This window comes from Hevea brasiliensis, chromosome 3 (assembly GCF_030052815.1).
Source record: "Hevea brasiliensis isolate MT/VB/25A 57/8 chromosome 3, ASM3005281v1, whole genome shotgun sequence".
Classification (NCBI taxonomy): domain Eukaryota; kingdom Viridiplantae; phylum Streptophyta; class Magnoliopsida; order Malpighiales; family Euphorbiaceae; genus Hevea; species Hevea brasiliensis.
Genome location: NC_079495.1, coordinates 114,492,093 through 114,506,391, shown reverse-complemented (window position 1 = coordinate 114,506,391; position 14,299 = coordinate 114,492,093). Strand labels below are relative to the sequence as shown.

Sequence of the window (14,299 nt, the reverse complement as noted above, 5' to 3'; positions counted from 1 at the left end):
TAAATTTATAATTTTATATTTTAAAAATAATTTTAATATTAAATTAAATCACCAACAAATGCTAAATGCAGTTATAAAAAAACAACATTTTACAAGAAAATAATCTTTAATAAAGATATTATTAAAAAAATAATCACGAATTATAAAAAAGTTGAGTATAAAATCAACTTAAAAAAATACGCAATGAATCTTAAAAATTTAATTCACATTAATAATTTATCTTTTCATGTAACAACCTTTTGGGTAAGAGATGACTGAAGTAGGCACTAAAAAAAATAATATTTTTAGGTAAAATGTCATTTTGAAACATAATTAGGTATTGTTATTAAATTAAATAAATTGTTTATAAGAAAATTGAAATTTTTTAAAATAAAAGTTTTCTGGCAATAGATTATTGGCTTTCCAAGCTATTTATATCATAGATGGCTTATTTTGCTGATTTATTTCATTACTATTATTTGGAAAATTAAGATTATTAAATATTTTTTTTATAAAATTTTACAGTTTAATAATAAAAATAATAACATAAATAAAGTATAATATTTTTATAAAATAAAAAAAATATAAACACATATAATTAAAATATTTTGAGATAATTTAAATAGAATAAAATTTTTTAAATAATAACTTATTTTTTTAATTTTAAATGATTAAAATTTTTTTATAAAATTACTCTTCTACTAAATTGAAAAAAGCAGTTTAATTTAAACGAGAAAATTAATTTTTAATTGGAAAACTATCAATTGATTTTAAACTCCTCGACGCTTGATAAGTTAGACGGTGTCTGCTATGAGCGGTGAAAAGGACGAGTCTGTCCATCAAAATTCAAAAAATGATGTCACTTCGTTCACGTGGAGGGTATTTCAGACATTACATATCAATCTAAAAGATTAAAATACTACTTTACCCTTTCAGTGGTTACCACGCTTCCCTTTCACGAATCTAGCAGTTGTCACTTGTCACCCTCTTACTCGCTACCACAACACCGCCGTATCCACCGCCAAACATTAGCCCACCGAGTAGTGGGATGGATGTAAGTGGGTGATCAAGTTGATGGATCTTTAAGGGAACCAAGATGGGCTTTTCCGCTATTTGCATAAAAATGTCAGGCTTCAGAGCAGCTTTTCTTTTTCTGGTAGTACTTGTATTGGGCTCCTTCCTGGTGGCGGAATCAGCGGTAGGAGTGAACTGGGGTACAGTATCTTTCCGAAAGCTGAAGCCTTCCACAGTTGTGGATCTGTTGAAAGACAACAAGATAGAGAAGGTGAAGCTGTTTGATGCAGACCCAGATGTGCTTACAGCTTTAATAGGGAGTGGTATTCAAGTCATGGTTGGGATCCCAAATGAAATGTTGGCTGCAATTAGCTCCTCAACTACTGTTTCTGATTTGTGGGTGCGCCAGAATGTTTCCAGATATGTGGTTAAAGGTGGTGTTGATATCAGGTTCCTCTCTCTCTCTCTCCTTTATTTTGCTCCTTATCTGTTCGTTATTTATTTATTTATTACTGTTTTCTCTTCTTGTTTGATTGCTTGAAAGGCTTAGGAAATGCAAGTGCATATATATTTTTTTATCTTTTGTTTTTGTTTTTGTTTTTGTTTTGAGTAAAGGAATAAGTTTGTTTGATTCTGACGAGTTTTGTGCCTGTGAATATAGAGGAATCGCAGTTACCCAAAGGGGCAATAGGGAATTTTGATACTCTTAATCAACACTGTCATTATATGAGTATCATATACTCTTAATCAATACTGTCATTGTATGAGAATCATATGTGAGAATTCAACTCCTGAATCTCTAATTTACACCTAAATAATTAGCAATTTCGGGAAATATATTGTAAAAATTTTGGAGCAATGCTGTACAACTTAAAGATGAATGATGAATCTAAGAGAGCAGCACTATGTAGAATATGTTAGAACAAGCAGAAACTATTTCCCTCTAGATGAAAATCTTTTCTGGAGTATTATCATAGGATCTAGCTGCTGCTAATATGTATAAGTAGCTCTTCAAAGATTTCCATTTTGATTTGATCATTTTGGTTACAATTACCGTAAAGTGTATAGATAACATAAAGCACTTAACCTTTTGCTTAGTTAATCTTAGTCTGAAGTAAAATAAAATAGCTATTCATGTGCACAGAGAGTTGAATTTTAGCGTTTTGGTTCAATGAACTTTCTTTTTTATAATTTTTCCTCAGTTTGAATTTCTAGTAGTCCTATGCAGCTGAGGGTTGTCCTACTTCCCCAGCAATTAATTGTCTTGTTAATGAAAGCTGTGGACTGCTATGCGGACTTCCTATGCCAGATAGTACAGCTCCCCATCCTAGGATCTAGACAGCATTGCTCATCTAATGGTATATGGCGTCTGCGTGTCCTTAATAAGCTATTTCATTAAGAAAATGTCTAAGAACCTAATAACGAAGAGAACTATGAAGTCTATAATTGCTTTCCTTTTAATGTGTGTGTGTGTGTGTGTGTGTGTGAGAGAGAGAGAGAGAGAGAGAGAGAGAGAGAGAGAGAGGAAATGTATCACTGCTTGTGTTTGTGTGTGCATCCATGTAAAAATAGTTGTGGGCATCTTCAAATGTATCCCCCAACTAAAAATAGTTTCTGTTTAAGCATGAGAAATAACATGGTCCATTGTTCGTGTTTCTGTGTCTATGTGTGCATGTGCAGGCGGAGAGATTTTTCATGTTCCTGTGTCTATTTGTAAATGTGCGCCAGGGGGTGGGTGGGTGTGGGTGGCATAGTGGAGGTTTTTCAACTGTGCAAAATTCTATTTCTATTCTTTTAGACTGATCTGTTCCCAGAACCAGAAGCTGTATGAAGGAGTAACTGGGTAATGATTCTACATCAAAGCCTATGGAGGTTAGGTGGATATACGTCACACTAGGTTCACATTTGCTGATATGATTCTGGAGTCTTGTTCTCAAATCATGTGGTTAAGAGGCCTTATAGGTCTGAATGCCTTGATAAGAATTTACAACTCGCTTTTGAAAGCCCGTCAATTATGGAAAGTTTGTTTCAAGTTCTGAAATTTAAATATGTTAAGACTGACTTCTGCATCTATAAAATTTGAGATGCGCTGTAACGTTCTGTGCATATCAGGAGTTCCAGATTTCTCACTATATTTTCTCTTACCATGCATTGGCAGGTATGTAGCTGTAGGAAATGAACCATTCCTATCTAGTTATTCTGCTCAATTTCAATCCTATGTAATGCCTGCCCTGCTCAATTTACAGCAGTCTTTGGCTAAAGCAAATCTCGCTGGTTATGTAAAGCTAGTGGTCCCTTGCAATGCAGATGCCTATGAATCCTCCCTACCTTCTCAAGGGGCATTTCGACCTGAGTTAACAGAAATTATAACTCAACTTGTTTCCTTCCTCAACTCAAATGGTTCCCCTTTTGTTGTCAATATTTACCCATTTCTTAGTCTCTATGGGAGCACAGATTTTCCCCAAGATTATGCATTCTTTGAAGGGAGTACCCATCCTGTTACAGATGGGCCTAATGTCTACTACAATGCATTTGATGGGAATTTTGATACTTTAGTTGCTGCCCTCAACAAACTTGGATATGGTCAGATGCCTATAGTTATTGGGGAGGTGGGTTGGCCAACTGATGGAGCCATCAGTGCAAACCTCACTGCCGCAAGAGCTTTCAACCAGGGACTCATAAATCAAGTTTTAAGTAACAAAGGAACCCCTCTTAGACCAGGTGCTCCTCCCATGGATATTTATCTTTTCAGCCTACTAGATGAAGGGGCAAAGAGCACACTTCCAGGAAATTTTGAAAGGCACTGGGGGATTTTCTCCTTTGATGGTCAGGCTAAATATCCACTGAACCTTGGTTTGGGCAACAAGTTATTGAAGAATGCTAAGAATGTTCAGTATCTCCCATCTAGGTGGTGTGTGGCAGACCCAACCAGAGATCTGTCCAGGGTGACAAACCACATGAGAATTGCTTGTAGTGTTGCAGATTGCACAACACTTAGTTATGGGGGATCATGCAATGCAATTGGAGCAAAAGGAAATATCTCTTATGCTTTCAACAGTTACTATCAGCTTCAGGATCAGAATGCACAAAGCTGTGATTTCGATGGTCTTGGCATGGTTACATTCCTGGATCCATCAGTTGGTGATTGCAGGTTTCTTGTTGGTGTCACTGATACAAGTTCAGGTTTTGGACCATGTCCTTGGTGGATTATCATTTGGATCTTGATGCTCTGGGGGATGTGGGTCTTTCTAATGTGAAAAGAAGTTCCCATAAGTGGATTTTTCCGGGTCCCCTCTTTAGAAACTATTAGTGTTAAAAGATTCATAGGTGAGAGAATACTTAGTAATTTGGATGTTTGTTCAAAATGATAGAAGGTTATTGTGTATGTGATAGCATCATTTAGGCAATAGTATAAACTTACACGTATTGAATAGCTGGCCTCCTACTAGCCGCAGGATTGCAATTAAAAGTAGGCTTGGCCACGGTCGGATTTCGGCCGGTTCTAGCTTAAAATATTAAATTAAAGCATGCAGTATATTTTTTTCCAGATTTCATTTTAGCATTTTTGTTTTGACTGGAAACTTGGCTTACATCTGTTGAACTCTCCTCTTCTTTATGGTAGACGCCAGAATCCAACTGAAAGTTTCAAGAAACACTTGCTGAAATCTTTCAAAACATTCAAACGAAAAAGGTTTTAAAGGGTAATTAGGTAGTGAAAGAGAGAATTTTAACTATTGCATGAACATCTGAAGTGGCAAATACTCCTGAATGATATAGTCAGAAGTATGAAATGGTTTATCATGGCGATCTAGATTGCTTAAGAAAGACTTTCAAGTTCACAAGCTATTGAACCTAAAATATTAAGCTAGTAGGTCGAGGGTATACGTCTTATATCACTAATACAATCGCTCTCGATTCCTGAGGAATAAGCATAATCAAACAAAACTATTCGGTTCTTTGACATCTACTTAAAGATGGTTTTAGATATGCAGATTGGCCAATCCACCAATGCTTTATCCTGTCAGGTTTCTGAACTTTCAACTACGTTTATCCTGGCAAGTTCTGAACAGGCTGCTTAATCTGATCGTACAGTCTTATCCTAGTGATTACGTAGGTTTGGCAAATGGGGCACAAGTTCAAGACCCTTCCACAATCATAACATGTCTGCAAAAGAATCAAAATATTCAAGAGACTAAATAGGAAAAGAGATGGCAAGTTTTATTTTATCTTGATTTCAGGTTACCTGATGTCCACATCCAAATGCAAGATCTTTCTTATTCCATAAACACACGGGACAACTCTGCAAAGCACAGTGAAACCATGAAGAAACAGAATCCAAAAACTCAAGTATAACAATTGGAGACTTACCCAACTCTGTGAAGAATGATCCACGGCGAGGCCAGAAAAATCATAATCAAGTTCCATTGTCTGTTCATTGCTGCTTGGCCCTCTATGCTTTGGATAGGCACTCACCAAACTGATTCCAAGTGGAGGAGGAAGAGGATACCTCTTTGGAGTTCCTCTTTGGCAGCTGCAAGTTATAAGAAAATGGCATGTGGTAATCAGGTGTGACAAGATAATATACATGATATGGACGAATATATTTCGATCAAGCCACATGTTTAAGTGAGTGCTAGTGACAGTACCCTAGGAGATGGAGACCTATTGTAGCTTTGTATTGTGATGGTATTTCCATTAGTGCAGCTAGAGCAAACTCTGTCTCCTTCTTAGACATTGAGATGTTTTTTGACATAATTTCTGTGAAATTCACAAACTGCATTGCACAATCAACGCATTAATAATAAATTCGACTAGAATGTTGGTTTCATGAGTCCCCGAACTGATATATCTTGACCTGGAAATTATCAAAAGCTCGAGAAGGAATGTTGTCGTCAAATTTCTGCATCATGTCCCATGGCCCATCACCTACTCCGACCAGTACTATTGACAACGGATACTCACTACAAAAGCATAAATAGTTCTTCAGAAACCTGAATCCAGTAAATGTCAATTGCCATCTACAGAAAAAGAACATCTTTTAGTTGTATTATAACCTTGCTTTTACAATAGCATTAATGGTGCTATGCTGCTGATGACTCAACTGTCCGTGACCTGTATCTACACTTCTTGTAACCTTGAGAAATCATGTTTATATTCAAGATTATGAATTCAGGGAGAGAAATAATTAGAAAAGACACAAACAAGACAAGGAAACACATTGAATCCAACTGCATAAACTCTACTGCAGATTTCAATAAACATAGTAATGGGCTTAGTCATTTCTGCATTACTTTAAGGCAATAAACTTACAGCATACAGATAAAGAAGCTAACCTGCCCATCAGCAATGATCATGAGAACATGATACTGACCACCACTATTGTCCACAATTCCAATTGCAGTTTCAATGATTGGAGCAAAAGATGTTGGTCCTGTAAGAATTTAGTATAAGCAAATTTCAATTGTAAGGGATCTAGTGAAAAATGCATAAAATACAGATAACAATAAAATAATCTAAACTAACCAGCTAAACGAACATTTGGAACTATTTCTCTATAACGACTCAATACTTCCTCAAATCCATTACATGGCCTATCTTCTGGGTGGAAACTAAAAACTTCTTGGTCATGAGTGCTGGCTGCAAAATAAAAAGGAAGAGATCAGGCCCTTTAAAAGCGTCAACTAGACAAACTTCAACATCTGATGTAATATTTTCTATTGCCTAATAAAGGATATAGATTGACTCACCATCACCAAAACCATAACAAGGAATAAGGTTATCCTCATCAAAATGAGAAAGTGTTCTTCCAATTATTGATATTGCTTGTTCATAAGGATTCGGGAAATCCCCAAGGTGATGCAGACTCTTCCTATGGAAAGACCGTGCGCCAGTCCACTCATTGCTTTTTGTGAAATCAATGCCCACAATAAGATTGGAAGATTCCAAACCAGCTTGTGCAAGAGCTTGTGTCACCTATGCAAAGGGTGTTTATTAATTTCTTTCCCCATTTTTACAGGGGATTGCAAGCGATGACTAGATATGTTCACTAGCAATTACGACAAAGAAGCTTATTTACAAAGCCATTTATAAATTACACTGCAATCTAATAAGGTTTTAATGGCATTTCCAGTCTTTGTTCCTGGAAGATACTGCACAATCACATAAGCTGCAAAACGTAACAGGAAAATACCTGTTCTAGGGAGTAGTAATCATCACCAATTCTTGAATACCTTGACTGCAGCTTGCTTCTTCCATCATGATCAATATACCTTGAAGAATGAGACGAGTACGGTGGATAGCTTGGGAGTGATGGAGCCCCATAATTGTACGAATCATGCTGGTAGTGATCCTGATGCCTTGACTGTTTGCTTCCCATAATCAGATCCCCAACTTTCAGATGCTTCACAAACTGGATGAACTATCTTTAATGAAGCCTAACTTCTGCCCTCTAACTGCAGTGAAGCCAGATCATCAATTACAAGAAAACATAGTTTGTTTCAAAGAAATTATTAAAAGACTACACTTTTCATAACAAAACAAGTGATGCCCAGTATTTCTAATCCCAGATTATTTCCAAATAGGGTAATTAAAAATTCACATAATACAATATTAGAACCCAAACAGCACATCAATTCAGCAGATGCAGAACAGAAACTAATCAAATAGAAATAATACAAAACCCTATAATAAAAGGATTCTAAGAGCATACAAATCAATCCAAAACAGAGAAAAGAAATAGATTTTGTACACTTAACTCAAAGAAGTCAATTGCAAACAAACTGAAATGCTGAATCCCAGTGCAGATCACGCAGTAAAAAGGAATGTTTTCCTGAGATTGTACATAATAATCTTGAAAAAACAAGTAAGGGTCAAAGTCAAAACCGAGTAACCCAAATTGAAAAGAAAATGGGGAAACTTCACATCATCAATACAGAAGCTTTCAAGAAAATTATTCTGAATGCAACACTATTAATCAAAAGTCATAGACCCACATGGAAATTTTATGCCAAAAATAAAGTCTAGTCTACTCTTTTTTCTTTTTCTTGTTTTTCTAGTCTATCCTATTTCTTTTCTTTTTCTGCAAAGTCTACCTTCCTAACATATTGCAGGACCTTGCAAGGAAATTTCTTTGGAACAGCAAGAAGACTATGACCATTTATGTTAAATCTTTAGACATAGCTATTACCCACAAAGCCAATAAAAAACAAATGGAAATTATATGTAAAGACAAACATTACCAGTAGTATCCTATAGAGTATTGTTGTCATTTGACAATAATGAGGAAAAGAAGAACACAGTTTTGTTTAATATCACACGCAGAAGTAAAAGGAAGATGAATCTCACATAGACTGGGTCTTTTAAAATTATATTTCTATGATAGTGATAATGTCAACTTTTTTTTATATAAATGAAATTTTTATTAAAGTAGCCAATAATACATTGATTTATTAGTAAATTTGGATAAAATTGAGGCTAAATCATCATTATTTGTTTACTTGCAATTGTATTTGGGAAAATTATTATTTAGTCCCTGCATTTTAACGAAACTAACTACTTAGTCCTTCTATTTTTAATCCATTAAATTGTTTAGTCCTCTGTCAAATTTTCCATTAATTAACAATTTTAGTCAAGTCAAACTACAATTTAGTCTCTTTATTTTGGTTAAACTAATTAATTGGTCCTTATATTTTAAAAAATACTATTATTTAAGTCATTTATTTTAGTAAAACTAATTACTTGGTTCTTATATTTTGAAAAACATATTACTAGATAAAAATAGATTTTTTTTTTGTGCGCGGAGATATGAATTTATATATGATTTTTAAATTGTTCAAGTATATTTTCATTTAATTTTTTGGATTTTTTTTTGTGTTTTCTCTATTAAGAAACAATATTTGATCAAATATTATTTCATCTAGATCTTTAAATAATCAAAGCGATAATCCAAGAAAACCGATTCCCAATAAATAAGACACAAAAATGATGCAGGGAATTGAATGAAATTATACTTGAACAATTTCAAATATATATATAAATTTAGATTTATTTTCCACACAACAAAATTCTATTTTTCATGAAGGAATATGTTTTTCAAAATATAGGGACAAATTAGTTTTATTAAGATATAGATAATTAATACTAGTGTTTTTCAAAATACAGTAACTAATTAATTAATTTTACTAAAATAGAAGGATTAAATAATAGTTTAACTAGTATTAACTAACAGAAAATTTGATGAAGTGACTAAATAATTTAGCGGAAGCAAAATATAGAGACTAAGTAGCGCATTTTTCAAAATACAGGGATTAAATAGTTAATTTTATTAAAATAAAGCAAAATAGTAATTTAATATTTTAACTCTGGCAAATATGTTAATCACTTTTTTTTTTTTTAATTTATTCATTTTCCCTCAAGCATGTGATCACTCCTCTTCGGAAAATAGGAAATTAGTCAATTAATAATTAATTTTATTAAATAATCATTAAACATTTTAGTTATAATCTTAATATAAAAATTCGTTCAATTTCATGTTAATTATTAATTTAAGAAGTCAATTAAAAAATATAAATAAATTCAATTAAAAAAATTTACCGCTAACTAAAAATGTCTGAATAAAAATCTATCCAAGCAAAAAACTAATTAGGATCCAAAGTCAATATAGTGTAATAAAAAAATGAATGAATAAATTAAAATGTCTTTTATGATTAGTTTATTTTGTTTTTATTTTTTTATTTTAACATTAAATTATATTTTAACAATTTATTCATTAATATTTATTAATAGAAACTCCCTTTAATTATTATAATCATACAACTAAGAAAGTATATCTACAATTTTCCATTGATTAACAAAGTATATCTACTATTTTCCATTGATTTGTTATAATTTTGACTGAATTTATTCTTGTATTTTTTTTCTTTTTTTATAATATTCAAATAAAAAATTAATTACATATAGTGAGACCAAATAATCAAAATATCTTTGTAATGTCTCAAATTTTGATTTTTTTAATGTATTTTGAGGTATTAAAATTTTAGAAATTTATTAGAATTTTTTTGAAATATAAATATGGAGTTTGAATTTTTATTTCATTTTATTTCAACAATTTATTTTAAATTATTTAACATAATGACATATTTTTAAGTGATTTCTATGTTTTTAAGAGAATTTTTTTTGAATTTTTGAGTTTTATTTTATTTTTAAAGTGAAAAGGATAATAATAGTAAAAAGATAATAAGTTTTAGAGGGTTCAACAGTGAAAATTAAAGAATCGAACCAAACATGCCTCAAGTTTCTTCCTTCTCTCTCTTATATTTCCTTTCTTCTTTCTCCCCTGAGTCAAGGCTACTCTCCCCTCTCCCTTGTTTTTTTCTGGGAGCCTGGCGTCCAGCTGTGTTGTTGTTGCTGCCTTCCTTACACATTAGTAGTCTGTTTGGTAGAGAATAACAAGATCTAGCATGAAGAATGTAATGAGACATACTATAACACGCTCACTGTAGCAATTTCGTACATTTTACTGTTCTGGTGACCGGTGTCGGTTTGGATAGCTAGAACGTCTAGAAAAATATTTAAACTAGAGTGAGGAGTCATAAATAACTCAAATAATGGTAAGAAAAATTTAGAAAAAATTTTAGAAATAAAATACAACCAAGTTAAATGAGCCGGTGCCCTAGCGATGGGTAACCCAGTGGGAAGTTGTGGTTTTTGCAACTAGGAGCCCTAAACCCGAGAGAAAATTTATAAAATAATTTTTGGAACTCCAGAGAAGAGTCATTGAGGTTTCTATGGCATTAGAATGCCAAGAAAATACTTAGAAAAATTTTTAGAACGGTACAGACGATTTTGGCTCAATAAGCCAAACGGAGGGCATTTTGATCATTTTCGTCTTCAGAGATGATTTTTGGCCGACTTGTCCAGTTAAGTAAATAATTATTATGACATAAAATATGAATAAATATTGCTACAAATTAAATTGAAATTGAGTAGAAAAGAAAAGAAAAAGAAAAATGAAAGAAAACATAATAATTACATCATGTTTGAGTAAGCATGATGCAATTAAAATGTTCCTAACCAATCAAATTTCAACAAGTTATTAAACACCACTTAAAAGATGATAAAATGAAGAAAATAGCTAAGAAGACATCTGCCATCTTCTCCCATCAAACCAGCCGCACCACCATGGCCATGAAACTCCTCCATTTCTTCTTTCCTTCTAGCTTGAATTTCTCTCTATTCTTACCCCAAAACCCTTATGTCCCTTCACTAAAAACTACACCCACCACCTTGTAGAAGTGTTTGGCTGCCAAGAATTGAAGAGAAAGTGAAGTTTAAGTTTGGGAAAATTCTACTCAAAAAGGGTTAGTGCTATAATCATCCTACTTCTTTCCTTTAAGTGTTATAAGCATGCTAAATCAAGTTAGTATGACATGAAATTGAAGAAAATAACAAGTATATGGGAACTTATATTTTCAGCAGCTTTGATGTATGAGGGTATGATGAGTTTAGTTTAATTGATATTAAACTTGCATAGAAATGGTTTGAGATATGTATATATGTGATGGATAGGTTGATGGAGTATGGGTTGCATGGTAGTTGAGTGTAGAAGCTAGGGTTTAGAGCAAACTTAGGGTTTTGCTCATGTATTAATGAAAATAAGTTATAATGGTCAATTAGTGACCATTTGGTCATGTTTGATTAGGAAATTGAGTGAATGATGCCAAGGGAATGGAGGGTAGGCATACTGTCTAATGTGCCCTGCAGGTCTGGATGTGAGTCCAGCATGTTTGGGCAGCTATAAATTGGGTTGTGTAGGTTCAATTGGTACAAGGCCAATTGGACATAAAATTAGACACATAATGGCACAACTTTGATGAAGGAACCCTATCCAGAAACCAAACATAGGATGCCCTAAAAATTGACCAAATCCAAGTAGTACCAATTCTGCTTGGGCAAAATGACCAAATAAATAGTGTTCATTCATTTGATCATAACTCACTGTAGAAATGTCCAATTTACCTGAAATTTATATCAATGAAAAGCTTAGACAATTTAGGACAACTTTCATGAAGAACACAAACTCAAATTCTGAACCTAACCAATTTAAATTGCTAGTCCAAGTTAGGACACCAAAACTGGCAAAACCAAATTGCCCAGAAATTCTAGATACAGGTCAATCCGGCCAGTTATGGTAAAATGGCCATAACTTGAGCTACAAAACTCCAAATGGAGTGATTCAAAAAGGAAATTAAACTAGACACATAAAGGAACAACTTTCATAAATAAAGTTTTGTCAAAAGTTCACTGTAGCAAGGTCCAATGGAACAGTAAACATGGACCTCAAATTCTGGAAATTTGAAATAAAACCAAGGAGACTAGGAATTGAGTTTAGCAACCAATGCCAACAAAAATAAAATGCAGAATGTGGTATATTGGTCAATTTAAGCTTCACAAATCTATTAAGAATAAAAAAAGTCAACCTTTGAATGGAAATGGTCAAGTGAATAGTAACTTCTAAGACATAAGTAAAAGATTAGTTTGAACCTGTTGATAAATAGAGCTTTGGGATTTTAGTCTATCATAGTTATTAAAGAGCTAGAATTTTCTTTAGAAATGTGATATTATGAGCTAGAAGCTCTATATTGACTTAGGAGTGTGTTAATTATTAAATTATTTTTAATTAAAGAATGAGTTTAGAATCATAGTTGAGAGGATTAGACTTTAAAATATATTTGTGAAGGATGTTAAAAGGAAAGAAAATTTGAAAGTGGAAACTTGGCCATTATAAATATGATAGTAAAAATGTGAATATGTAATAGACTGTACTAGAAAGTAAATACAAGTTGGAAAAAAAATTAAAGTAGTCTGGTGATAATATATTTTAAAATTATAGTTATATAAGTTATGTGATCAGGATATACTTGCTAGCAATGATTTTTTTTTGAATTATGAGGAATTGGCTTAACATGGTCATGATGTTATTATGATCGTAAATGACAATTATGGTGGTTGTTGATTCTAGTAAATTCAAAATGATAAGGAGTATGAAATCTATCAGTAACTGAAAATTTTTATTTAAATATTATATTATAGAACATATTATATATATATTTTTTGATAGAATACTATAGGAGAACTATGGGGTCTTATGAATATATCAAATATGATATGTGAAAATAAGAGTGTTAGCAATAAGAAGACGTTGTAATGTGTGATCATTAGGATAATATAACGAATGTATAAATTATGTGAATATTAGACTTGGAAATTTATATTTTTATTATGAAAAAAATTAAAATGCTAGAAATTTTAATTAGAATATATAATGAAATAATAAAACTTGTGAACTGTCACACCTTATCCCTCTGTAAGGCATAACATGATTCCATATAATACCTAATGAACTACCGAACTTCACCTACCGATAGCTCATTAAGTACCCTACAAGGGATTTTAAAACAATTTTCTTACTTTCATAAGTGGTGAGCATTTTCTAATAGGTATTAAAACATTTAATTAGAGTTTGAAAACTAATTAAGATTTTTGTCCCAGTTTATTTTTTCGCAAATTTTATAAAAATTTCGGCAGAGTGCCGTCTGTATTTTGAGAAAACAGTTCTTAAAATACCTGTAAAAAACACTTCCAAAGATTTATCTCAACAACTTCATCAATTCAACATCCATCCCAACCAGTTTCAACATTATTTTTCAATTTTCAAAATTCAATATCATCAAATAATATAATTCAATTTCATTCAAATTAAAACAAAATATTTCCATTCATATTTCAATAAAGATAAAACAATTTAGATACATCATTACAAAAATTTATATTAAGAAAAATCCAAACTAAAATTTATTACAAGTTTTATACAACTGCTCATAACCATTTCTTACATTTATATACATTACATACATCAAAATAATTTTTACAATCAAGGTATAAAATATACCCGATAAACTTCAGAGTAGGTAGCTCCTCAATTCTCAGCAGCTCACTCTGCTGCTCCTCTAGTCTCTATATCTGCATGATAAAGAATAATGTCATCACGAGCACTAGGACTCAGTGGTGCACAACATACTAAAATAATTTTTATGCAGAATTTAAAACATATTTATTCCAAAAATTAACTGAACATGAGAAATAAATACAAAACATGATTTATAAGATTTTAATCCAAACAATTTCATTTCAAAAGTCTCAAAACAAATTTCATAAAAACACACAGTTATATCATGCCATTCGAAACAAATATCATCTTAGTAGCCAGAGGCTAAGGAGAATTCACATCACAAGGCTAGCTAGCTCA

General features: G+C 32.3%; 2 protein-coding genes across 2 annotated transcripts; one reads left to right on the top strand and one right to left on the bottom strand.

Annotated features, from left to right (window-relative positions):
- Nucleotides 1–894: 894 nt before the first annotated feature.
- On the top strand, nt 895–4,536 carry LOC110667771 (glucan endo-1,3-beta-glucosidase 5). The gene is made up of 2 exons (XM_021828741.2): nt 895–1,443; nt 3,152–4,536. Exons 1-2 carry the CDS (start codon nt 1,076–1,078, stop codon nt 4,248–4,250), a joined length of 1,467 nt encoding a protein of 488 aa, XP_021684433.2. The 5' UTR covers nt 895–1,075; the 3' UTR covers nt 4,251–4,536.
- Nucleotides 4,537–4,777: 241 nt separating this feature from the next.
- LOC110667772 (E3 ubiquitin-protein ligase RGLG2) lies at nt 4,778–8,040 on the bottom strand. Its single transcript, XM_021828742.2, has 11 exons — nt 7,749–8,040; nt 7,184–7,445; nt 6,741–6,966; nt 6,517–6,630; nt 6,327–6,424; nt 6,048–6,127; nt 5,849–5,954; nt 5,640–5,767; nt 5,362–5,524; nt 5,237–5,293; nt 4,778–5,157 (listed from the first exon to the last, which is right to left on the bottom strand). The coding sequence occupies exons 2-11, from the start codon at nt 7,367–7,369 to the stop codon at nt 5,041–5,043; spliced, it is 1,275 nt and encodes a 424-aa protein (XP_021684434.2). The 5' UTR covers nt 7,370–7,445; nt 7,749–8,040; the 3' UTR covers nt 4,778–5,040.
- Nucleotides 8,041–14,299: the final 6,259 nt, after the last annotated feature.

What these genes read in the sequence shown, in the direction of transcription:
- LOC110667772 (XM_021828742.2), bottom strand. Translation starts at nt 7,369, where the DNA reads ATGGGAAGCAAACAGTCAAGGCATCAGGATCACTACCAGCATGATTCG. An exon ending in ATTACTACTCCCTAGAACAG is followed by an intron (nt 6,967 to 7,183) that starts GTATTTTCCTGT and finishes CCCTTTGCATAG; the next exon opens with GTGACACAAGCTCTTGCACA. An exon ending in GAGCTTTTGATAATTTCCAG is followed by an intron (nt 5,768 to 5,848) that starts GTCAAGATATAT and finishes TGTGCAATGCAG; the next exon opens with TTTGTGAATTTCACAGAAAT.
- LOC110667771 (XM_021828741.2), top strand. Translation starts at nt 1,076, where the DNA reads ATGGGCTTTTCCGCTATTTGCATAAAAATGTCAGGCTTCAGAGCAGCT. An exon ending in AAAGGTGGTGTTGATATCAG is followed by an intron (nt 1,444 to 3,151) that starts GTTCCTCTCTCT and finishes ATGCATTGGCAG; the next exon opens with GTATGTAGCTGTAGGAAATG.